The 21708-nt window shown below is 56.3% G+C and overlaps 8 protein-coding genes across 8 annotated transcripts; 5 read left to right on the forward strand and 3 right to left on the reverse strand.

The window, feature by feature from the left end:
* Window positions 1–630: 630 nt before the first annotated feature.
* On the reverse strand, window positions 631–2362 carry TRAVEDRAFT_64792 (uncharacterized protein; the record flags this gene model as incomplete). Its single annotated transcript, XM_008040404.1, has 4 exons — window positions 631–1479; window positions 1535–1754; window positions 1817–2184; window positions 2240–2362. The coding sequence occupies 4 exons, from the start codon at window positions 2360–2362 to the stop codon at window positions 631–633; spliced, it is 1560 nt and encodes a 519-aa protein (XP_008038595.1).
* Window positions 2363–3177: 815 nt separating this feature from the next.
* On the forward strand, window positions 3178–5020 carry TRAVEDRAFT_20325 (uncharacterized protein; the record flags this gene model as incomplete). Its single annotated transcript, XM_008039893.1, has 10 exons — window positions 3178–3206; window positions 3261–3314; window positions 3473–3600; window positions 3835–3962; window positions 3995–4084; window positions 4120–4158; window positions 4239–4296; window positions 4354–4448; window positions 4507–4566; window positions 4643–5020. The coding sequence occupies 10 exons, from the start codon at window positions 3178–3180 to the stop codon at window positions 5018–5020; spliced, it is 1059 nt and encodes a 352-aa protein (XP_008038084.1).
* Window positions 5021–5635: 615 nt separating this feature from the next.
* On the forward strand, window positions 5636–6855 carry TRAVEDRAFT_20326 (uncharacterized protein; the record flags this gene model as incomplete). Its single annotated transcript, XM_008039894.1, has 3 exons — window positions 5636–6123; window positions 6215–6302; window positions 6511–6855. 3 exons carry the CDS (start codon window positions 5636–5638, stop codon window positions 6853–6855), a joined length of 921 nt encoding a protein of 306 aa, XP_008038085.1.
* Window positions 6856–7672: 817 nt separating this feature from the next.
* Window positions 7673–12187, forward strand: TRAVEDRAFT_47429 (uncharacterized protein; the record flags this gene model as incomplete). Its single annotated transcript, XM_008040124.1, has 23 exons — window positions 7673–8013; window positions 8077–8098; window positions 8150–8514; window positions 8565–8687; window positions 8754–8932; window positions 8995–9142; window positions 9196–9340; window positions 9397–9456; window positions 9505–9541; window positions 9598–9698; window positions 9750–9949; window positions 10006–10038; window positions 10090–10188; window positions 10252–10261; window positions 10645–10770; window positions 10829–10850; window positions 10899–11094; window positions 11150–11406; window positions 11473–11567; window positions 11629–11732; window positions 11785–11908; window positions 11965–11996; window positions 12052–12187. 23 exons carry the CDS (start codon window positions 7673–7675, stop codon window positions 12185–12187), a joined length of 2955 nt encoding a protein of 984 aa, XP_008038315.1.
* A 522-nt stretch (window positions 12188–12709) lies between these two features.
* TRAVEDRAFT_47430 (uncharacterized protein) lies at window positions 12710–13264 on the forward strand (the record flags this gene model as incomplete). The annotated part of the gene is made up of 1 exon (XM_008040125.1): window positions 12710–13264. The coding sequence occupies one exon, from the start codon at window positions 12710–12712 to the stop codon at window positions 13262–13264; it is 555 nt and encodes a 184-aa protein (XP_008038316.1).
* Window positions 13265–14273: 1009 nt separating this feature from the next.
* Window positions 14274–15959, reverse strand: TRAVEDRAFT_64793 (uncharacterized protein; the record flags this gene model as incomplete). The annotated part of the gene is made up of 2 exons (XM_008040405.1): window positions 14274–14739; window positions 14799–15959. 2 exons carry the CDS (start codon window positions 15957–15959, stop codon window positions 14356–14358), a joined length of 1545 nt encoding a protein of 514 aa, XP_008038596.1. The 3' UTR covers window positions 14274–14355.
* Window positions 15960–16830: 871 nt separating this feature from the next.
* Window positions 16831–18404, reverse strand: TRAVEDRAFT_71915 (uncharacterized protein; the record flags this gene model as incomplete). The annotated part of the gene is made up of 2 exons (XM_008040406.1): window positions 16831–17190; window positions 17253–18404. The coding sequence occupies 2 exons, from the start codon at window positions 18402–18404 to the stop codon at window positions 16831–16833; spliced, it is 1512 nt and encodes a 503-aa protein (XP_008038597.1).
* A 1100-nt stretch (window positions 18405–19504) lies between these two features.
* Window positions 19505–21306, forward strand: TRAVEDRAFT_47433 (glycosyltransferase family 15 protein; the record flags this gene model as incomplete). Its single annotated transcript, XM_008040126.1, has 12 exons — window positions 19505–19537; window positions 19596–19897; window positions 19951–20090; window positions 20145–20154; window positions 20210–20240; window positions 20291–20343; window positions 20399–20472; window positions 20536–20598; window positions 20651–20743; window positions 20809–20909; window positions 21025–21196; window positions 21254–21306. The coding sequence occupies 12 exons, from the start codon at window positions 19505–19507 to the stop codon at window positions 21304–21306; spliced, it is 1125 nt and encodes a 374-aa protein (XP_008038317.1).
* Window positions 21307–21708: the final 402 nt, after the last annotated feature.

A 21708-nucleotide genomic window follows, 5' to 3' on the forward strand; every position in this document is an offset into this window, starting at 1 on the left:
TCCTGGTCAGCAAGAAGCTTCGCGTAGCCACGTGTGCGGGGAGGGGACAGCACGCCACTGCGCCATCGCGTGGCAACCGCCTGGAGACTTTGTACTCGTCGTCGCCCGTCGTTATGTACGCCAATGTACTTGGCGACGAACAGGGCCCCCGCCGCACCTGTCGCTGCACGCCTTGTATTCTCCTGTGGCCCTGTCAACCGCTCACAAATCCTGTTTCAGCCTGCGGCCCAAGCCTTGGTAAGCCTTTTGCTCCCGGCCGGGCTGCTTGCTGAGACGGCGTTGCAACTCTGGGAATGGGCGCACGGTACACAGCCGCACGCCGACGCGTCATCAATTTGAATGTAATCAGGTGCGGTGCAGCATTATTGATATGCCTAAGCTCTGTCAAGCTTCGGGTAGGACGGCGGTGGTACAGACTTTGTAGATGCAATGTAATGTTCATTTCAGTCAGGTTGCGAGTACGTACAGGGCTATCAGATCATGGCTCGTGGATACACATGCATCCACAATCATGAGCGGAGCCTACTAGGGAAATTCAAGAGCAAGAGGAGATAAGCGTTCAAACAAGGGGGGCGTCACTGTGAGAAGAAGTGAGCACTGGGACAGCTGAACGGGACACGAATCCGTACTTCACTTCGACTTCGGAGGCGGTAGCTGGTAGCTCACACCAATGAGCCCGTCATGCGATATCGACATCGAGCCGAGGTATTGGTGGGCTTCGGGCTCCAACTTCCTGTCATACGTCTTGTGCGCGACACGATACGGCAGAGTGCTGTGCACCGGGTTGACGAACCACTCGGGCTCTGTGATGTACTCGTCCGCGCGCACTTTGGACTCGTTCAAGTCGACCTTCGCATGCGGAGCGTCCCCGGCGAGCGGGTGCGCGTCGAACAGATACGCCTCCGGCTTGTCATCGGGCCCCTTGCGCGGCACGATCAGGCACTGGGAGCCCATTGCACGCATGCGGCAGCCGTCGTCTTTGACCTCCATGAAGCGTGCTCCGAGCGGGCTCCACTCTTCCCATGAAGCGACGTTGGCCTTGGGCGCCTTGCGACCCTTTCCTCCCTGTGGCGGCGGAGTCTTCTCCTTGTTGCGAGTGCGTTCAAGCTGAGCGAATAAGGTGGCGATGGGTATCAGAGCGACGAAGGACTTGCACACCGTGGAGGAGCGCCGATACACGGGGTCATTACACGCCGAAAACCTGAGCGCGAGCAGGGTGAGTGCAGGATCGCGCTGGAAGAGCGCTGCGGCGCCGGGGTACACAGGCGGGATCTCCATGGCACTCTTCACGTCGTGAGGGCTCTTCTGTCCGGCAAGTGCGGGCAACTTCAAGGTGCACAACGCATTGTCGTACGAAGCGTTGCAGTGAGGCTGCGCCGGGTCGACCTCATGGATGTGTAGGTTCAAGTTCTCGACGATCAAGAGATGCGTGGGGTCGAGGAAGTGGCAGCGCAGGTAAAACATCGGATTACCGTCATGCTACCACCACCGAGGCGTTAGTAGATGTTCTTCAGTGTAATAGACGTACACTCACCCATTCTCCACTAGACCAAACCGTGCGGCCCGTCTTCCAGTTGATCACGGTAATATTTGTAGAGTCGGTGGCTACTGACCACGCGATCAGGTCTCCACAGATCTCGAGCTTCTCCTCAGGGTCTATGCATTCAGAGAGTTCCTCGTCTCCTTCAATGTGCGGTTGCGCTGCGAGTGGGTGAAACGTTCCGTCTTGCGATAGGATGTATAACTCTGGAAGCCTGTCCATAGAAGAGCACCCGTGAGTCATAATTATCAAGGGTAGCAGAGGATTTGTACTCACTCGCCAAGCTCCAGCTTCGTTACGACAACCAAGTCCTGCGCGACATCAACGGCGCATCCTTGTATGTAACCTTCGTCGATGAGGTTCTCCTTGATTTTCATCACTTTACTCTCTTCCGTTATGCCAGAAAAGACAGACGCAGGCCTCAGCATCTTGAAGTAGGGGCGGGGGGCACCGTGGGGGATCACGACGGTTTGCATGGGGATGTCGTTGTCGCGCCAAGCAGCCTGATACATACGCAGATTCCCGAGACGCTTCCCGACAGGTACTCCTTGGGCGGGTCCGTCTACCATCCCGGCGAGTCCGAGCTCTAGCTTGTACTGCACGGCAGGCGTACGCTTGACAAGGTCATTGAGAGCGTGGCAGACCTGGTGCGGCAGCATGTCACCTTCAGTGCGGCCGCGACAGTCAAAGAAGACTCACCTTCGTGATAGCCAAAATGTCCTCCGCTGTAAGCTCGAGGAGAGTATAAACTTGCAACTCTTCCGGTATTCCCAAGAGACAGTGCTTCGATAACAGCGTGAGCTGCTGGTTTTGTCCGGACATGATGTTGTTGCCGCGATTCAAGTGTAGACCACCGGGACAGCTAGGAGGAGGTCGAAGCTAGAGGGCGAAGTGGGGGTCGAAGTCGAAGAGCCAGTCTTATAAGCGGCACGGCGGACAATGGTGCCTCAGGCTTAGCCAAGTGTCAGCCACCGACGCGACGCGACGCGCCGCCTGATCTAAGACCCGCTGATCGCAAAGCGCGCCGCGCGCAGTGCTTATTGTCCCACCATTGGCATTAGCCGTGGCTTGGATGCCGCAGCATGGTTTTGTGCAAGAATTGGAGTCGAGGCCGATAGAAGGCATGGAGGGACGGAGCAAGTGGTCGCATGCTCGAGACGGAGAGGGCGGGAAGTCTGATCACCAACCCCGAAAGCAGCTCATTGTAACCCAGATAGTGATAATCATCCCGACTACATACTCCGAAAAACTCATCACCTCATCGGCGCGTCAAGTGCCAAACGTTTGTGCCGTGTCCAGAGCCTTCATGCACATGGCTCAGTACTGTGTACTCAGTACTCAGTACTAACTGGCCTCATGTACCACTTTAGTCGACCTTGTGCTGAATGGGGTCAATGTAGATGTTAAACTCAAGCATGAAATGCTATGATAAAGGTGAGCGTGTCCAGTATCCAAGGGCCTGGCGGTTTATTGACGTCTATATCAGGATGGGTTGTATGCGCACGTCAGCATGTACTTCGACGCACATGTATAAAGCACTGTGCTGAAGCAACCGGACAATATCATCTCAAGTCACCGGCGCATTCCGAAAGAGCAAAGATGACGGTTGTCGTCCCTGATCGAACGCAGCGGGGGCAATGCGTGTCAAGCCTTCGCCCCAACACGAGTGAGTTCGCAGTACGAAGAACCAGCTCGTTTCGGTGATATCGCATCCCGCCAGGGATCTGCTCGCGTTATCCAATAACGCCATCTGGCTGACATCGCTTAAAGGAAGGTGTGCACGGCATGTCACTTCAGCATGTCCCAAGCGTAGAATCAGAACATCGTACGCGTGGGCCTCTCTGGTGTCCATGGGTGACAAAATACCACTGTTCTAGTATCGACCGTTCCATGATCTTTGTTTTTGACAGATGAGTGTAAGTGCCTACATAGAACTTCAAAAGGAGCCTACGCTACCCAACGCGTACCTGCATTCACGCGGAAGACGTGCCGACCGAAGGCGAAGCACGGCAGGCAGCTGCGTGCAGCCACCGCGTGCAAAAGCACGATGCCCAAACAAGGTGGGCATACTTACGTCTCTCGTGTCTTCCCCTGACCCGTGTGCGGGTTCCGATAGTGTCAACAAGGCCTATATGCAAGCGCATGTGTTCCGAGCGGCCGCTTGGTATGCATATACTGACCTCCGGCGTCGACCGGCACGATTTTTGAGCAACGAACGCGTGTGCAACGTTGCTTCCTGCATGCGTTCGGGAACTCTCGAGGATTCGCAGACACTTCCTTTCGGCCTCCCGCAGTCCTAGTCGAGGGACCTAGAAGGAAGACCGGATTCGGGTTTAGCGGAGAGCGTGGAAGCAAGCCCTTGCACGCCCGGAACTGCGGCAGCGTGACGGCAGCGTGGTGGACCGATGGAGGCGTGTTGTGGGTGATCCGAGGTCTTCCAATCCATCTGTCCAGGAAGGTCCGATACCTTCGAACAGCGAGGACTGCGATTGGGCCCGTGGCGCATATGTTGTGAGACAGACGTGGACAAGCGAAGCATTCCTTGTGAGTATGCGCTGTCTTCCTGGACGCCTGGCCAGTGCTTTGCTGATCATATGGGCTGGGCATTGACTCTAGTTGTACGTGCAACTGGTGCAACGCATGCTCCTTGCACCGCGAGTGTATTGAGTAGCAGTGAACGCCATACCATGCATGGCAGACCTGCAGGGTGTACGATGGCTCGACGTACCGCAAGTCATCGGCCGATGTCGCTCACGGTGAGTTCCAGCCGCTGACGATTATATTGCAATATGTATACTAATTCATTCGATAAGCGAGAGCTCTGTGGTATATAAACCGCGTACAGTGCTTTAACAGCCCTCATCGAGCGGAGGATTCCTACCAGTCTCTCATTCTCTCAGCCTCACCTGTGAGCAATCTCGGGACACCTTTTAGTCGTTTTCTCATTTCTCATTCACTCGGGATAGGTTGCCACCACGGCCCCCACGATCTACCTTCGCACCACTTCCAATCGCGCCACCATCATGGTTCGTTCCAATCTACCCACCGTCCGGCCTGTCACGCTCACCATGGCCCCTTCTCGCCCGCTCTCCCGTACAGCAGGACAGAACCATCGTCAACGCCCAGCTCTTCCTCCCCGAACCCCTCCGCCTCAACTCGTACAATTGGGAAGTCTACAAGATCGCGATCCACGCGCTCTGCTACGCGAACGACCTGCAGGAGCACCTCGCGAAACACGCATACGAGGGCCGCCTTTGCGGCGGCCCGCAGGACGAGGAGGCGCGCCGCAAGTGGGGCGACGACGACCAGTTGTGCAAGGCGCTCATCATCCTGAACATCCAGCCGGAGATGCTCGGGCGCGCGTGCGAGATTCGCGAGGCGTATCATTCGAGGGAGCGCGGCGCGGCGTACCTGTGGGACCTCGTCGTGCGGTATGAGGGCCACTACCCCGGGTGCAAGAAACGCAAGGAGTCGTGCTGAGGTGGGTGGGGAGGAAAAGCCTTTGACGCGGGGCAAGGCGGATTGAATATTTGTACAGATGTCCGGAACTCTGTGTTGTAACCGGTGAACGTTTAAACATGTATGAGATCAGGTCGCGTTGAACGCGACGCGTCGGCGATGTATCATTACGAACACGTGATCGCGTATGATAGAAACCGCCGACAGGTTCAATCGGACGGCCTTCGGCTATGCCACAAGACTGGAAGAACACGTCTATTAGGGTACATATTGCCAGTCACTAAGTACAAGGCATTGCGACAACGTTCCGTTGATATTCAACTGGGTCCTGCAACATGCGGCAGACACGCGACCCGAGTGGCACAAGGAGGTGCCATGCGGACCGGTCGTATTCAAAGACGCTGTCCTGTCTTTCTCTTTATCCTCCATCTGCGCCACTGAGCTTAATCCTTCTTCAAGCTCATATAAAATTCGGCGCATCTGCGCGACGAGAGCTGAACCCATTCCAACGCGTCGCCGTCAGCAAGAGCGCCACCCCGCACAAGAACTGTAAGTGAGCCCCACATCCAAGATAACATAGGAGCTAATAGGTGCGCAAACGGAAGCATCCGTGTGCCCTTCGAACACAGCCAAAGAATGTACTCAGACACCCCACCGGACAACAGATACACTCGGTTTCTATGCGACGAACCACCCTCGCCTCCCCCCGAGCTCTCACGGGAGGTCGTGACGCGATTCCGCACCTTGCCTCTCTCCGAACTCATCTTCCCTGATCACCTACAACTCCGGGGCCGCGGAACGTGGAAGACGTACAAACGCGCTGTGGAGGCTGTGTTCAAGCTGAAAGGCTTGGAGCGGCACCTGAAGCTGCCGGCGGTCTGCGAGTCCAGCGGGAGCCGGTGGGACGAGGAGGAGAAGTTGTGCCGCGCAATCATTTTCCTGAACATCCACGACATGGAGCATCTTTATCCGAAGGATCGGGAGCATATTGGGTTTTACTGGCAGAGGCTGGCTGCACTTCATGAAGGACCGGTGGGGGCGAAGTGGGTAAGGGTGATCTGCACGAAGTTCCTGTCGGTCATGTTGGGATTGGCTCTGGCGTCGTTGCTGCTGTTGATTGCTAAGTTTGTTAAAACCTTTGTTCGACCCCAATAAACTCTTTGTACCCGGCCTCTACGTCAATCCATCCTGACGGCTATGCGTCCGTGTTCCAAGCGTCCTTGTCAAGTACGCGAGGATATATAGGAGCGCCATCATGGACAGGGTCGCAGTACTTGCATTCTCTTCCAACAACTACCACAACGTGAGTCCTTCTGTATCCCTCTCGTGGAGCTCTAGCTGAAGCTTGACGTTCAGTGCCGCACCACACGATGAGCCAAAACATCGATATCCCCGGCCTCTTCCTGCCTGCCCATCTCCGTCTAGGGCAGACGAACTGGCACGAATACCGGCACGCGGTGGAGACGATCTGTCGTCTGCACGGCGTCGACCAAAACCTCCTGTTTTCCCAGGCGTGGGCTGAGTCTCCGACTACATGCCCGACCTCTGACGAGCGCGCGAAGGAGCGCGACGAGTGGCTCCGGAAGGAGGAGCTATGCAAGGCGATCATCACGCTCAACATCAGGGACTTTCCACGCTTCGGCATACAGGCAGGCCGGGGGTTCGACGCGAATACGATCTGGAGGCGCCTGGTGGAGATGCACACGAAGAAGCGGCGCTGCTGGGAGGGACTCTTCGCGTGGGTGCGGCCGCTGACGGGGCTGGAGAAGCTGCTCTTGTTCGTCGTGATGGCTTTGCTGTGGCATCTGTTCATGGTGGCCTCAGAGCTCAGAGGGGGTATGCGGAGGTCGTACTAGGGTTGTAGATGTATGGGCTTCCTAGCCGGCAATTGTACACGTATGTTACCTAGATGAAATCGCCACGCGTTATCGGCATGGAGAAGATGCAAACGATAACTTAGATATGAGACCTGGGGCCTGAGGTGCACGTACCTAGTTCGAATACAATTACTAGCGGATGCGCACAACAACATTCCAGTCTTTGAGCTTGTCGGAAGAGAAGATGCGTCGGAATTTGGGCGCGTTGGCGACCGACTAATGAACGCGACTGTCACGTGAGCGCGTCCAACGCATAGGCGCCTATCGCTACTGAACTGCAAGCGCCCTCGCGGACCGCTCGGCGTTCGAACTCCTTCTCTTCCACCATCGTGGACACAATATAACTGCGTGAACTCTCTACTGAGCTTTTTCTCCCTCGTATCCCACCTGTATGTGCTCTTACAGACTTGCACGGCTTTGAGCTCCAAATGTGCCTCTCTTGGGCCGTCGTGTAGCTGTAACCTCACGACTGTTCACTTCGGAGTCTGCGAGCGCCGTGATCACACATTCGGTCTTATCCTACCAACGAACCTGCTATAGAGAGCTCTGAACTCACGAAGAGTACGATGAGGATAGGATCGGAATATATGCGTTAAGCTGAATAAGGGCATGCACCTTCCTGATGGAGTGTCGGGCAAGGCATCGCAAGTACTGGGTGCGTCATTCCTTCTTTCTACTTCACAAACTTCACATGTTCCCTGCCGTCTAGCTCGCTATATAACTCGCCGTTACGAGATGGCTTGTCGGCGTGTCGCCCCCAATTGCCCTTTCGCCCACTCCCTATCCTCTACTCGCAATGCCTACCTGGACGAAAGAAACTCTGTCGCCTCCCTGGCCGAAGCCCCATGGCGTTCAGCTTTGCACTCCAGAAGCATACGAGGCTGCCCATCGCGCTCATGGCTCGAACCGTCTTGACAAGCACAGACCCGGCGGTCTCGTGGAGCAGAGTGGAGGCGAAACGAATCGTCGAGCGGGCGTGTATGGGATGATGGAAACAGACGATTATTCGCCTGTCGTACCTAAGGACACAGTCAACGCGGCTGAAAGCGAGGATGGCGAGGACGTGGATTGGCGCGAGAAGCTGCACAAAAACGACACATTTGCGAGTGTCCGGGACGTCAAGAATGCGTCCGCCAAGTGCGTCATCTGCGGTTTCTCTCTATATCGCTCGAGCTGCACTGATGACCCCGTCTTTTGCAGCTTCAAAGTCATGTATCCCAGGGTAAACACGTTCATCATGTCATACGCATTCCATACCTAATCGAATCAATAGAACCACGCGTTCGCGCGATACGTACTACCCGTAGCTGAGAGCGAAATCAAAGAACAAGAGTGGCCAGGAAAGAAGCATGGCGACGACAAGACTTCACCCTCTACTTCGACATCCGCCTCGTCTATCTCATCTGGGATGGCTTCATCGGACGAGCAGAAGAGCGGCGACGAGGCGCACGAGACCGAGGACAAACCGAAAGAGCCCGAGCTTTCTGACGAGCAACGCATGTTCATCGACAAACTCCTCGCAGAAATGGACATGGTGGCTTCCTTCAAGAACAACCCCGGCCGTCCGACGGGGGAGCTAAAACTGCTCGATCACGACGCTCTCCAGCAGCTCGAGAGCCGTCTGAGCATTGATGACCAGTATGCCTCCCTGTATGCGTTTCCTGAGCACTCACCGCATATATTCTCAGGAGCACGCCCGACTCCTGGATACCGCGATCCGCAGAGCTTCTACGCTTGACGGGGAAGCATCCTCTCAACGCAGAAGCTAACCTATCAAGACTATTTGAAGCCGGCATGATTACTCCTACGAAGTATGTTCAGTTCTACGATGATCGTTTGCATGCTAAGGCATTTTGTTGTGATTACCATCTTACCAGGCTCCACTACGTTCGCAGCCATGGGTCTGTTCCTCAGCTGATGTGGGAGACGCATACACTCTCCGTCTTCTCGGACCCTCCACAAATTATAGCTCAACCTAAGGATTGGTCAATGGACGAGCTCAGCTCCGGCAATCTCAAGGTTGTCGAGATGCCTATCACTTTTGGATGCGACGGAAGTACGGACACACCGCATATAGTATGGGGTTGGGGATCATTAACACATATATCGTCGCCTCAGATCGTCGGAAGGAAATGAACATGATCAAGAAAACCTCAGCGTTCCACTGGTCTGCAGCAAGCATGTCGACTTGTTTGTGGCGCGGGGTTCTCGTTCGCGATGTACTACTTGCATGCGGCCTTCAAGACCAGCCGGACGAAGAGCGATGGTATGTCATGATGTGGTCTGTAGGGCGATGGAACATCACTCATGCATCCGCAGGTACCTCAACTTCGCGGGTGCAGACGAGCCCTCTGAAGGGCCGTACGAGACATCCATTCCCCTGATGCACGCAATGAATCCCGCCAACGACGTCATGCTCGCCTTCGGTATGAACGGGCGCGTCTTGCATCCCGACCATGGATATGTGAGGAGCCCCCTATGATATTCGCAGATATTCTTCTGACAGCGATACTTTCGAAGCCGTTACGTCTCATTATACCGGGATACGTCGGCGGGCGACAAGTCAAATGGCTTAAGAAGGTAGGCATGCGTACACTACCGAAGGGCATACATTCACACCAAACGCAGATATGGGTGACGAAGGAGCCAAACCGCTCCCATTATCGTACGTGTAATCGCTAGAACAGGCTCGCCGCGAGGCTGATTACCGTACACTAATAGATATTTGGGACAACCGAGTGGTCCCCACGTTCATTGATTCTCGCGACCACCCTTATGCAAACGTATTCTTTCACCACGAGAGCACTGCGTGTTGGGAGCAGGTAGGCTATTGTACCCGTGGGCAATCATGGCATTTTCTGACAGAGAAGCAGGCCTTACAATCAGCCATCGTGAAGCCAGCGCACGACGAATGTATCCCGCTCTCCGGCAAGGGGAGCCTCGACGCTACATACTTGTTCGAAGGCTACGCGTACGGCGGCGGCGGAGATCGCGTCGAACGGGTCGAGTTGTCTTTGGACGGTGGGAAGACCTGGAAGTACTGTTTCCGTCGCTTCACGGACTCGCCTCTTCGGTATGTTTATGTCTCAAGTCTTGCGCGCTGCGTGTCTCTTACGGGCTGGTCGGTAGTCACGGCGAGAAGTATTGGGCATGGATATTCTGGTAAGCATCTTCACTTCCGAGTTGGAACGCAAGCCTGCTCACAAGGCACAGGTCGTGCGAAGTGAAGGTACAGGAGCTTGTCGACGCATACGAGATCATCGTACGCGCTCAGGATAGTAGAAAGAACTACCAGCCCGAAAATATCTCTTGGTACGCTGTCTGATTTTGCAGCTCAAAATTCAGTGCTGAGAGCTCCTCTGTGGAACCACAAAGGAACCTCATGGTACGTACTGCCCAGTTTCAATTCCTGGCACTTTACGCATATATCCTGCTGCGCACAGGGCATGATGAAGTACGTGTATTCTTTGGCTGCCCCGTTCTAACCCGGGCCTGAATGCGCCCTCCTAGTAACGCGTGGTATCGCGTGCGGCATCGAGTAGTGCAGGATGAGGAGACTGCGCTACCAGTATTGCAGTTTCAGCACCCGGTCGCGCCAGGAAATGACGAAGGCGGTTGGATGAAGCCTCCTAAAGTTGAAGAAAGTACGTCGCAACGGAATGAAAATCTAAAGACGTTCTCGCTCGAGGAGATTTCAAAGCATAGCACCAAGGTATACAACCACTTCTTGTGACTCGGCGTCACGCAGGGTGCTGATCCGCCCTACAGGACGACGCGTGGCTCATCCTGGAGAACCAGGTGTACGACGTAACTTCTGTTTTATCTTGGCATCCTGGAGGCGCGAACGCGATCTTATCATATGCCGGGAAGGCCACGGTCGACGTTACCAACGAGGTGCGAGTTTCTGAGGATTGTTGTGCCCTCGGTGAGATCTAACGAAGTCGCCATGCAGTACAAGGGCATCCATGACAACTGTAAGTTCGTCAGCCTGAAGCAGCTTACAGTTCTGACCGACTTGTCAGATGCGAATGGCAAGCGCGACGAATGCCTCATCGGCATGCTCTCAGACGAGGGCATTAAAGCGATGGAAGAGGACGCAGTACGTGCGGCCGAAGAGCTGGCCAAGATCAAAGCCGAGCGTCATGGCGCCGCGCTTCAGCCAGACGTGTTCACGCTTGCGAAGCTTGTGAAACGAAAGGAGCTTTCCTCCGATACTAGGTACGTGGTCGACCACTTCAACTAGCATATGCTTACGACTTGAGGGCGTACGCAGGGTGTACACGTTCGAACTCCCGCGTAAGGAGGACGGCAGCCCGGGTGTGCTCGGGCTACCTGTTGGCCGCCATGTCCAGATCTCCGTGCATTTCAAGGACCAAGCTGTCTTGCGGAGCTATACGCCTACCCGGCCCGTTCTTCCCAGCGAGGAGGATGGCACTTTCGACCTGCTCGTGAAGACCTACTTGCCGTCAACCGATAGCCCCTTCCCGCCAGGGGGAACCGTGTCGAACTACTTGGACTGCATGAAAGAAGGTACGTGGGATTTCGCGAACGACATCTTCGTGACTGGATTGGTATAAATTTCTTGCCGGTTCATAGGCGAAGAAATCGATATTCGCGGCCCGTCCGGCGGTATCACGTACAAGGGTCACGGTGATTTTGATATCGAAGGAATCGAATACCACTTCGACAAGGTGCCGTATCCGTCAAGAATCGGTTTCTTTCGTTTGCTGATCTATAGTCTGCGATGTGCAGGTCAACCTCGTCGCAGGCGGGAGCGGGCTGACTCCCCATTGGCAGCTTGTCCATGCTGTTCTAATGGATCCCTCGGACAACACCCTCGTGTCTCTCATTGACAGGTCCGAGAACTCGTCGTCTCGTCAAAGCCATCGACTTACATTCTAGTGATAGCAACAAGACTTACGACGATATCTTGATGCGAGACGAGCTACAGAAGTATGCAGAGGAGCATTCAGATAAATTCAAGATATGGCATGTCATCTCTGATCCGCCAAAGGAGAAGACCAACGTCAAGGTAGACGATATGATTGTTATAGGCCCCACCCAGCTACTGACCGCAGATGGTTACAGTTCACGGAAGGTCGCCTCAATAAAGACATCATGTACGTACGCCGCGGCGTTTCTAAGATAGTATACCGCTGACGATCGAACTTCTAGGGAGGAACATTTCTATCCGGCTGCCGACAACGTCGCAGCTTTCTTGTGCGGACCTCCCGGCCTCATTGAGAAGGCCGCCGTACCAGGCCTCAAAGAGATGGGATTCGAGGACGGCAGGACGATCTTCGGGTATTGAGCATGCCGCCGGTGTCGTATGTTGTGACTCCCGCTCTTCTTCGTTCAGCCCCATGATGACGGATGGTCATAGGAGCGACGGTGAGATCATCACTACGTAGATGAAAGCGCGTCGCGACGCGTCTCATTATTACACGTGATCGCGAATCAAATCGCCTTTGGTTGGAGTTCAACTTTGAGAGACAAACGTGCAAGTCTGCGCTCGCTTGGTTAATGTCTCCCTTTATCCTCGTCTCAATCTTATCACAGGTTTGAAACTTTTACGCAAAACTCACAATGGAGGTTATCAGAAGGTTATAAACGGTCTTTCAGCGCAGTGGCACAACTTCGTAGAACCGGGTGTTCTCGATACTCGGTATAATAGCAGATGCGGCGAGTGCGAAGCTCTCACACCGCACGCTGCGTCCCGCCGATTTTCCACCCCATCAATACCGCACTTGAATCTTATTCAGAGGTTATGGGTACGAGCGCATAAATGTTTTCTATATCGCACAGCCCACGCTGACCATTCCATCGCGCAGATATGACCAAGATTGACCGAGGATACTACAACAGGGCGACGAGCTACCCCTTATACACGCCAATCACCTCCAGCATACTCACCTCCGAACTGTTCCTCCCCAACCACCTGCGCCTCGGATCGGACAACTGGCTGGAGTTCAAGCTCGCGATTGAAACCATCCTCCGCGCGAAGGGGCTGCCGCTCACTCATCTCAAGTGCACCCCGGGGTGCCCGACCGCGCTCGGCACGGACCACACGGCGCACGAGCGGTGGGCGGCGGACGACGAGCTCTGCAAGGCGGTCATCCTGCTCAACGTGCGCAGCGAACACATGCATCTCGCTGAGATGGAGCACGAGCAGTGGGCCGCGGCGGACCTGTGGGCTATGCTCATGCGGCGGGACCTGGAGATCCGCGGCAGCGTGTGGGACAAATGGACGTGGCTGGGGCGGGTGTACAGCGGCTTGCTGGGCGTGGCGTGCGTGGTATTGTACTTGATGGTGGAGCAGCTGTGGTGGGTGTATGCGGAACTCTCGCGGGCGCGGACGTACCCCCCTCCTGTCAAGTTTGGCCCGTAGTAGACAAGAGGTCACTAGTATGCACGAGTGATTCATTAGTCGGAGCAATATTGTATGCAAAGGCTTCTTTTGGTCCAGTGCTCATACCATTATGCAAGCCAGTGAACTGACGCTTCTATGGCTCTCCACTGCGCCTCGGTTGCCTCGGTTGCCTCGGGGGCGCTTGCCAACCGTTCTCCGTCTTTGTCCACGCGATTCGCGACACTCTCCAGCGCGGATGTGTGCTTGTCCCACTCCTCGAGCCAGCTGAGCTGTTTGTCCCGCTCGGCCGCGAACGCGAACGGCATCTTGGGGGCGCGCCACTTGTATGTTGCGTCCGACAGCAGGAACGTGTGCAGCCTCGGCGCGTGCGCGAAGAGCGTCCCTCCAAAGCTCGACGCCCCGAGCACACCCGCCTACTTGTAGCGGTCGTGAACTTTAACAAGGACTGTCCACCGGGCGCCGAGCCGTAGTATGCTTGGTCCAGGCGCATGGTGCCGCTGCCACGTAGGCCCATCCGCGGGCAGGAATACTGTAGCTATATGATCATTCCGGTGAGGGGTTTTCGTGTGACCGGCGGGACCGAAAGCGGCGCCGCCGCCGAAGGCGGCGCGACCGCCTGCGGACTGTGACCGGCGGGCACGAAGCGGCGTGGCGGCCCCGCAGGGGCCGCCGGCGGGCCCTAAGAACAGTGTGACCGGCGGCGGCCCACCGGACAAAGCGGCGGGAGGGCCCGGTGACCTAGGACGAGGGCCCGAAAGCGGCGCGGCGGAGGTCGATGTGACCGGTGACCCGCCGGATTGGTCATATAGCTACAGTATTGGCAGAAGCTGGTACGGGCACGCGAGGGTTTCGAGCGCGGGACAGGCATTTGCAGATAGGATTTGCGCGTCCACACGAATCGGCCCGCCCAGAGTGATAGTAGGACGGAATCTCTCGAAGGGAGAATATGTCATGGAGAAGCGTAGAGCCTACGCATTACTGTATGTTTATCATTACATAGACAGACAGAGACGAAGGTACGCCTGATAACGTCATTGTAATACATTTTGTTGCGTGCGCGGAATCTCCGAGTCCTGCCAGTGGTCTAGACATGGTGATGCGTGGTCCCGCTAGTTGGATTCGCCTACGACACTTCCGTCGCTCTCCACTGCGTCGTCGTCGTCATCGTCATCGTCTTCGTCGTCGTCGTCCTCATCCTCATCCTCCTCATCCTCGTCCTCATCCTCATCATCGTCACCTTCATCATCGCTGTCCTCGTTCCTCGGGGGCGCCTGCCATCCGTCGTCCGTTTTTGTCCACACACCCTCGCCGGTCGTGAACGCGACATTCTTCAGTGCATTAGGGTGTTTGTCCCACTCCTCGAGCCATTCGGGATCGCCCCTGAAGATGGTCTTGAAGTCGTCCGCCCTCATCGGCCCATCAGACAGCAAGAACGTGTGCAATTTCGGCGTATGCGCGAACAACGTCTCCCCGAAAGTCGCGATCGCGGACTCCTGCGGGATGGCGCTAGCGAGTCAGTCCATGTGCGTTCGCAAGCATGATACTCACTCACCCCGCCCAGGTCCTCGTGCAGCATGACGACGAGCCGCTCCAGTGTCGCCGTGTACGGCGCCAGGTCCACGCCAAACACCGACGCATCGAACCAGTCGACGTAGAAACTGAGGTCCGTCACGGGGCCCGCAGAGCGCGGGAGGCAGCACAGCACCTCGAGCAGCTCTTCCCACCTCGGGTAGGGCTCGTGGAGCGGGAAATCCCCGATGCCGTCGACCTCATCGTAGCACGCATTGTTCAAGCGTACAGTACGGATCGGGCGCTGTGGCTGCGCGTCCTCGGGGAGGAATGTCGGCAGGAACTGGTAAGGGCACGCGAGGACCTCGAGGGCGGGAAACGCGTCCGAAGGGAGGACGAGCTGTGCTAGTGCGTCTGAAGCCTTCGGCGAGGATAGGGTGAGCTTGCGCACATTTGGCGTAGACGGGAGGTTGGCCAGGGGCACGTTCGGAACATCAAGTTCGAGCTCTTGCAGCTGCGCCCACGATGGGGTGTTGCGCACTAAGGACAAGAGCAGGGGCGCCGAGCCTACTTTGAAGGATAGATGGCGCAGGTGTCCCGCGCGGGGTGTGAGAATGCGCTCGAAAAAGTCGAGCCATTGCGCCTCTTTCGAGAGTACGAGCGAGACGGAGATGAGCTCCGGAAACACCGTGCGGACGTCGCGCAGCATCCCTACGTCGCTCCCGTGTGCCCACCTTGACTGCGAGTCTGCCGCGATGGTGAGAGAGCGCAAGGTTGGTGCGGCTGACCGCGCGAGCGCTGCACAGACGTTTGTGGTACATGTGGCAGTTGCGGCGAGCGTGAAGTGTTGGAGACCGGTCATGCGCCCCACCGCGCGAGACAGACGGCGTGCGAGTTCCGCCACTCCCGGTGGTTTGCTATAGATGGAGTACGCGTACCGCAGCGAGAAGAAGCGGACCAGCGCAGCAAGGTCCCGACCGAACGCGAGGGTAGAAGCCTCTGCAGAAAGCGTCCGGATGCAGGATTGCGCGTGGTTGTAGTGCTGGATGTCGACGGAGGCATAGAGTGTCGGCGTGAGGTGTTCGTTGAGTGTCTTGTTGGCGAGGAGGAGTGCTGCCAGGTCGCTTGGGGCGGACGTATGACCGATGATGCTTACCAGCTCGACAGGCAGCGCGGACAGAAGGTCGGCCATCTTCAGGTACATATACACCGCCCCGGGGTGTCTGTTGCTGCGTCGAACGTATAGCGTATAGCGTGCTGTGGGCCCAACGGTAGTTAGGAGAAGACTTCGAGATCCGTCGTATGTGCCCGGGGTGCCTTTTGTGTGCGATATCAATTCGAAATTGGCCTCACCTTCATTTGAAAAGGTACACAGCTGTCTCAACGTGCCCGCTGACAGTGATTTCCATCACGACAGATCCGGGGGAATCCCCACTTCTGACTAGAGTCTGGAACTAACTTCAAATGATCACCCAGTGCGCGGTACTCAGGATATTCTCTACTCGGCTTCCCATCTGCGCGTTCTGAAACTTTACGGCGGTAAGTGACATGTTTCTCGCAATCGACCATGCCGGACATACATCTATCTCGCAGTACTTTCTTCAGAGTTCGCTTCTCCTTCTGAAGGCATTATAATAGCCAGCGCAAAGTGCGACGACAGGATGTTGCTCATGGCAGGAGAACTTGAGAAAGTCAAACGCGTTGGGTATATGCGGCGGCGCGACGCGACTCGTCCGTTCATACTCCGCCGTTCCTACGGGAGTAGAGTGCACTGTGCAGCTGGCCGTTTACCGACCTGTCTCATGGAAAGTGAAATATAGAGTGGTGTTTGGACATTTGGACATTTCATTGCTAAAGCATCGAAATACTGGATAGCGAGAAGAGGCCATAGAACAGAACCACTTGAAGGGAGGACATGTCATGGAGAAGCGTAGCGCCTCCGCGTTCCCGTATGCTTATGATTGCATAGACAGCGAGACACGTGCGGAGGTTCGCCTCAGGCTGATAACGTCACCGTACTAACGCGTTGTGTTGCGAGCGCAGAAGCTCCTGGTCTATGGCATTCTGTGGTCTCGCTAGTTGGATTCGACCATGACGCTTCCGTCGCTCTCCACTGCGCCGTCGTCCTCGCTGTCCTCCTCCTCCTCCTCCTCATCATCATCATCATCACCTCCGTCATCGCTGTCCTCGTTCCTGGGGGGCGCCTGCCACCCATCCTCCGTCCTCGCCCACACGAGGTCGGTCGCAAATGCAACCTTCTTCAGCGCATTGGGGTGCTCGTCCCACTCCTCGAGCCAGCGGAGATGTGTGTGCCGATGCCCCGCGAACAAGAACTCATAGTCGTCCGCCTTGATGGGCGCGTCCGACAGCAGGAATGTGTGCAGCTTGGGCGTACGCGCAAATAGCGTCTCCCCGAAGGTCGCGATTGCAGACTGCTGCGGGACGACACGATGTCAGCCCATGCGCATTCATAAGCATAATACTAGCAGGAACTCACGCGACCCGGGTCCTGGCGCAGGACGACGACCAGCCGCTCCAGCGTCGCCGCATACGGCGCCAGGTCCTCGCCAAACGCTGACGCATCGAACCAGTCAACGTAGAAACTGAGGTCCATCACCGGGCCCGCCGAGCGCGGAAGGCAGCGCAGCACCTCGAGCAGCTCCTCCCATTGGGGATAGGACTCGTAGCGGTCGAAGTCTCCAATGCCGCCGGCCTCATCGTAGGACGCATTGTTCAGGCGTACGGTGCGGATCGGGCGCTGCGTCTGCGCATCCTCGGGGAGGAATTTTGGCAGGAGCTGGTAAGGGCAAGCAAGGACTTCAAGGACGGGAAACGCGTGCGGAGGGAGGACGAGCTGTGCCAGTGCGTCTGCTTCTATCGACGAGGACAGGGTGAGCTTGCGTACATTTGGCGTAGAGGGAAGGATGGCGAGGGGTACGTCCGGAACGTCGAGTTCGAGTTCTTGCAGCTGCGCCCACGATGGGGTGTTGCGCACTAAGGACAAGAGCAGGGGCGCCGAGAATGTCGCCGAGAATTTGAGGGATAGGTTGCACAGGTGTCCCGCGCGCGGCGTGAGGATCTTCTCGAAGAAGTCTAGCCAAAGCGACTCGTCCGCAAGCACGAGCGAGACGGAGGTGAGCTCCGGGAACACCGGACGGACGTTGCGCAATACCCCTGGGTCGCTCCCGTCTGGCCACCTCGACGGCAGGTCTGCCCTGACGGTGAGAGAGCGCAGAGTTGGTGCGGCTGACCGCGCGAGCGCCGCGCAGACATTGGGGGTGAAGATATCATCTACGACAAGCGCGAAGTATCGGAGGCCGGTCATGCGCCCCACCGCGCGAGCCAGACGCCGTGTGAGCTTCGCCTTTCCCGTCGGGTTACCATAGTACTCGTACCGCAGCGAGAAGGAACGGACGAGCGCAGCAAGGTCCCGACCGAACGCGAGGGTAGAAGGCTCTGCAGAAAGCGTCCGGATGCAGAATTGCGCGTGGTTGTAGTACTGGATGTCGATGGAGGCGTAGAGTGTCGGCGTGAGGTGTTCGTTGAGTGTCTTGTTGGCGAGGAGGAGTGCTGCCAGGTCGCTTGGGGTGGACGTACAACCGATGATGCTCACCAGCTCGACGGGTAGCGCTGAAAGGAGATCCGCCATTTCCAGAACGACTTCGCGACGTGCCTTCTACGTTGTGGATATCTGGGGCGAAGTTGAGATTGTTTATATTCACTTCAAAAGGTACAGGCTGAGACTGAACCACACTAGTAGCCATCACGACAGATCCGGAGATCCCCAGGTTGTTTTGGCTCGAATGAAGCAAGGAGTGTCATTGGCCGGTATGCACGATAGTCCATCCTTCACCTTTATCAATATCTTGACTCGTTCTGCTCGGTGGGCTAGAGCACCCAGGGGCACCCTCCAGCAAGCATGATGTCGTTGGGCCAGACTGCAGGCACTACGATCGAACGTCGCGGTTCAGAAACCTCCAAGACGAAGTCCTAGCGTCTCACAGCTATATTGAGGAAGACTTTTAGGTCCCAATGCCAGAGCTTCGCATAATGAACGAAAGAATGAAAGCCTGTGCGCATGCAAACTTTGCAAAACTAGAGTGAGTGGAAGGAGTGAACCGCCGGCGAACTCGGGTCCGGCGATCGGACCGAATAAGTTTGGGCGTCTGCCTGAGCGTTCAAACGGATCGGCGGCTACTGGAGTGCCTCTTCGTCTTTCGCCGCAATATGATGCCCCTCGCAACACACGATGTGTGGTGCGTGCAGCTCCGAATGGGTATGTTGTTCCACACAGACACCGCCTGCGTGTTCTCGCTGTTCTCAATGAAGTCCGTCGACCAGACACCCAGCAACGCCGCAGGCCCACCGCAGCCTCCAGAACCCACCCGCAGTCTGGGCTGTATCGTCTGAACTGCTTAACCCCGTATTTCCAGCGTATACGCGACGAAAATACATCCGACGCCGATGGCGATCTGTCAGCCCGCAGTAGCGAGCACCGCTAGGCCCCCAGGAGGAGTCGGCGGCGGCGGCGGCAGCCCCCACACGCGATATTTACTGCGCGGTGCATCGTATGGCCCCGCTCGAAATTGATACAGGACCGCTCTTCCTTCGTTCACCCTACCTTCACCCCTCCAAGTCTCTCGTGGTCAAATGTCATCGACATGTCCTCCCGGCACATTGCCCGTCGCACACGGTAGAACGTGCTACTCGCCGAAACGGCGGTGGCGCGTATGTGCGATAACCCGGACGATGCTCTGGGTATCTATCGTCGGCACGCTCATTGTAAGTCCGCCTTGACAGTACGGCCGTCAGCGATTGGGCTGAAACATGTCTCTTGCAGATCTCTCTCTCCTCTATATTACTTTACACGCGTCCGGGCCTCTCGCCCTTTCGTGCCATCACTTCCCGTCTGGGATGGAGCGGGAAGGCCTCGCAGGACACTTCTACAGTCGTCGCCAGCGAGGATGTGGTCACATTCAACGGCACGCGCAGGGCGAACGCCGTCATCCTTATGTTGGTGCGCAACTCCGAGCTCGAGAACGCTGTCGCTAGCGTGAAGGAGCTGGAGGAGCGCTTCAACCAGCACTACGGCTACTCCTGGCTGTTCCTCAACGAGGTGCCTTTTACAGAGGAATTCAAAGGGTGGGTTTCTCGCGACGAGTTGAATTGCGTCCGTCCACTGACCATTTGGATAGGAATATGAGCAGCGTGGTCTCGGGATCCCTGTCCTTTGGGCTCATCCCACCAGAACACTGGTATCAACCAGAATGGATAGATGAAGAGAAAGCGACGCAGAGTAGGAACCAGATGGTGGCAGAGAATGTCATCTACGGCGGTATGCATACCATTTTCTGATCCTGTCGCGTTTTACTGAGCGTTCTCGCTTTAGGCAGCGTTTCGTACGTGGAGCAGCGGTGTTTTTGCGTTTGCGTCGCGCTAACGCAGTTTGTACAGCTACCGCAATATGTGCAGGTTCAACTCAGGTGTAAGTCACCCTCATCTCTCGTTGTCTTTCCGTCACTCACTGCGCCCCAGTTCTTCTACCACCATCCACTAGTGCAAAAGTACAAGTGGTATTGGCGCGTCGAGTACGTCCCATTTGTCCGCATATCCTGAAACTTGGCGTCGCTTACACTGACAAAGGCCGGGCGTACACTTCACTTGCAACATCGAGTACGATCCGTTCGTCTACATGGAGGACAACAACAAGATCTACGGTGAGATTCCACGCTGCCTTTCAATACTCCGATCGAAGGTCTGACCCCCGTCGTGCCATGCAGGATGGACCATCTCACCACATGAGTGGCCGAAGACAGTGACGACGCTGTGGGATGCCGTGAAAGGTGCGGCTCGCGCCTCGACAATGGACACGCCAGCTGACCTCGGCGTCTACAGAATTCGTCGACCAGAACCCGCAGTACATCGCTGCAAACAACTCCATGGACTATCTCTCGGCCGACAGCGGCGATACCTACAATATGTGTCATTGTACGTGCCGTCCCGCCCCAGTGACGCGTTGACCCTCCTGTGCTGACGGCATTCACCCTTCGTAGTCTGGAGTAACTTCGAAATCGCGAACATGGAGTTCTGGCGAGGCGAAGCATACAGCAAGTTCTTCGACCACTTAGAGTCGAAAGGCGGCTTCTACTACGAGGTGCGTCTCTCGATTCATGCCACCGCCCCCTCCCCCCCTCCTGCATCCCCGCATCTTATCGTCTACGTCTCCGCGCGACGCGTCACGAAGGCTAACACAACTGGACCCTTTGCAGCGCTGGGGCGACGCGCCCGTCCACAGCATCGGCGCGGGCCTCTTCGCGCCAAAGGACCAGATCCACTTCTTCGACAACATCGGGTACCAGCACGACCCTCTACAACACTGCCCGCGTGACGCTAGGGTGCGGCGCGCGATGAAGTGCTCGTGTCTGCCTTGGCGCAGCTACGGTGAGTCGCCTCGTACTCGCACACGAGGTGTTCTCTGACGTGTGTTTGTGTATGCAGATTATCGCGGGGAGTCGTGTTTGCGCAAGTGGGAGAAGATGATGAAGTCGTGAGGGGCAGGACCCTTTGGACGTGCGCTGATTGATTGTGGCATCTTTGCCGCGGCGGTATGCTACTACTGGGGGTGCATACGGTGCCCATACGGTTCTTGGGTCTTAGAGAAGAATGCGGACTATCTAGAAGGACATTTCCGATACAATGTACATTACCAGCCTATCTATCTGACAGAGGCTTCAGACACTGCTGGAAGTGATTCTCACTATCGAGGGAGTTCTGGACTAAAGCGCAGTCAAGCACACCTTGGTTCGCGAGAAGCCGGCCTCGGGTTAGGGTCAGGTACACAGTCGCTCAAATGACAAACAGTGTTTAAACTTTGGACTGCCAAGCTCCCAAGACACCAAGACCTACGGCACGTTGCTACAACAAGGCCAGTCCCGCCCGGGGATGCAGAGCGT

Source organism: Trametes versicolor, assembly GCF_000271585.1.
Source record: "Trametes versicolor FP-101664 SS1 unplaced genomic scaffold TRAVEscaffold_6, whole genome shotgun sequence".
In the NCBI taxonomy this organism is placed as follows: Eukaryota; Fungi; Basidiomycota; class Agaricomycetes; order Polyporales; family Polyporaceae; genus Trametes; species Trametes versicolor.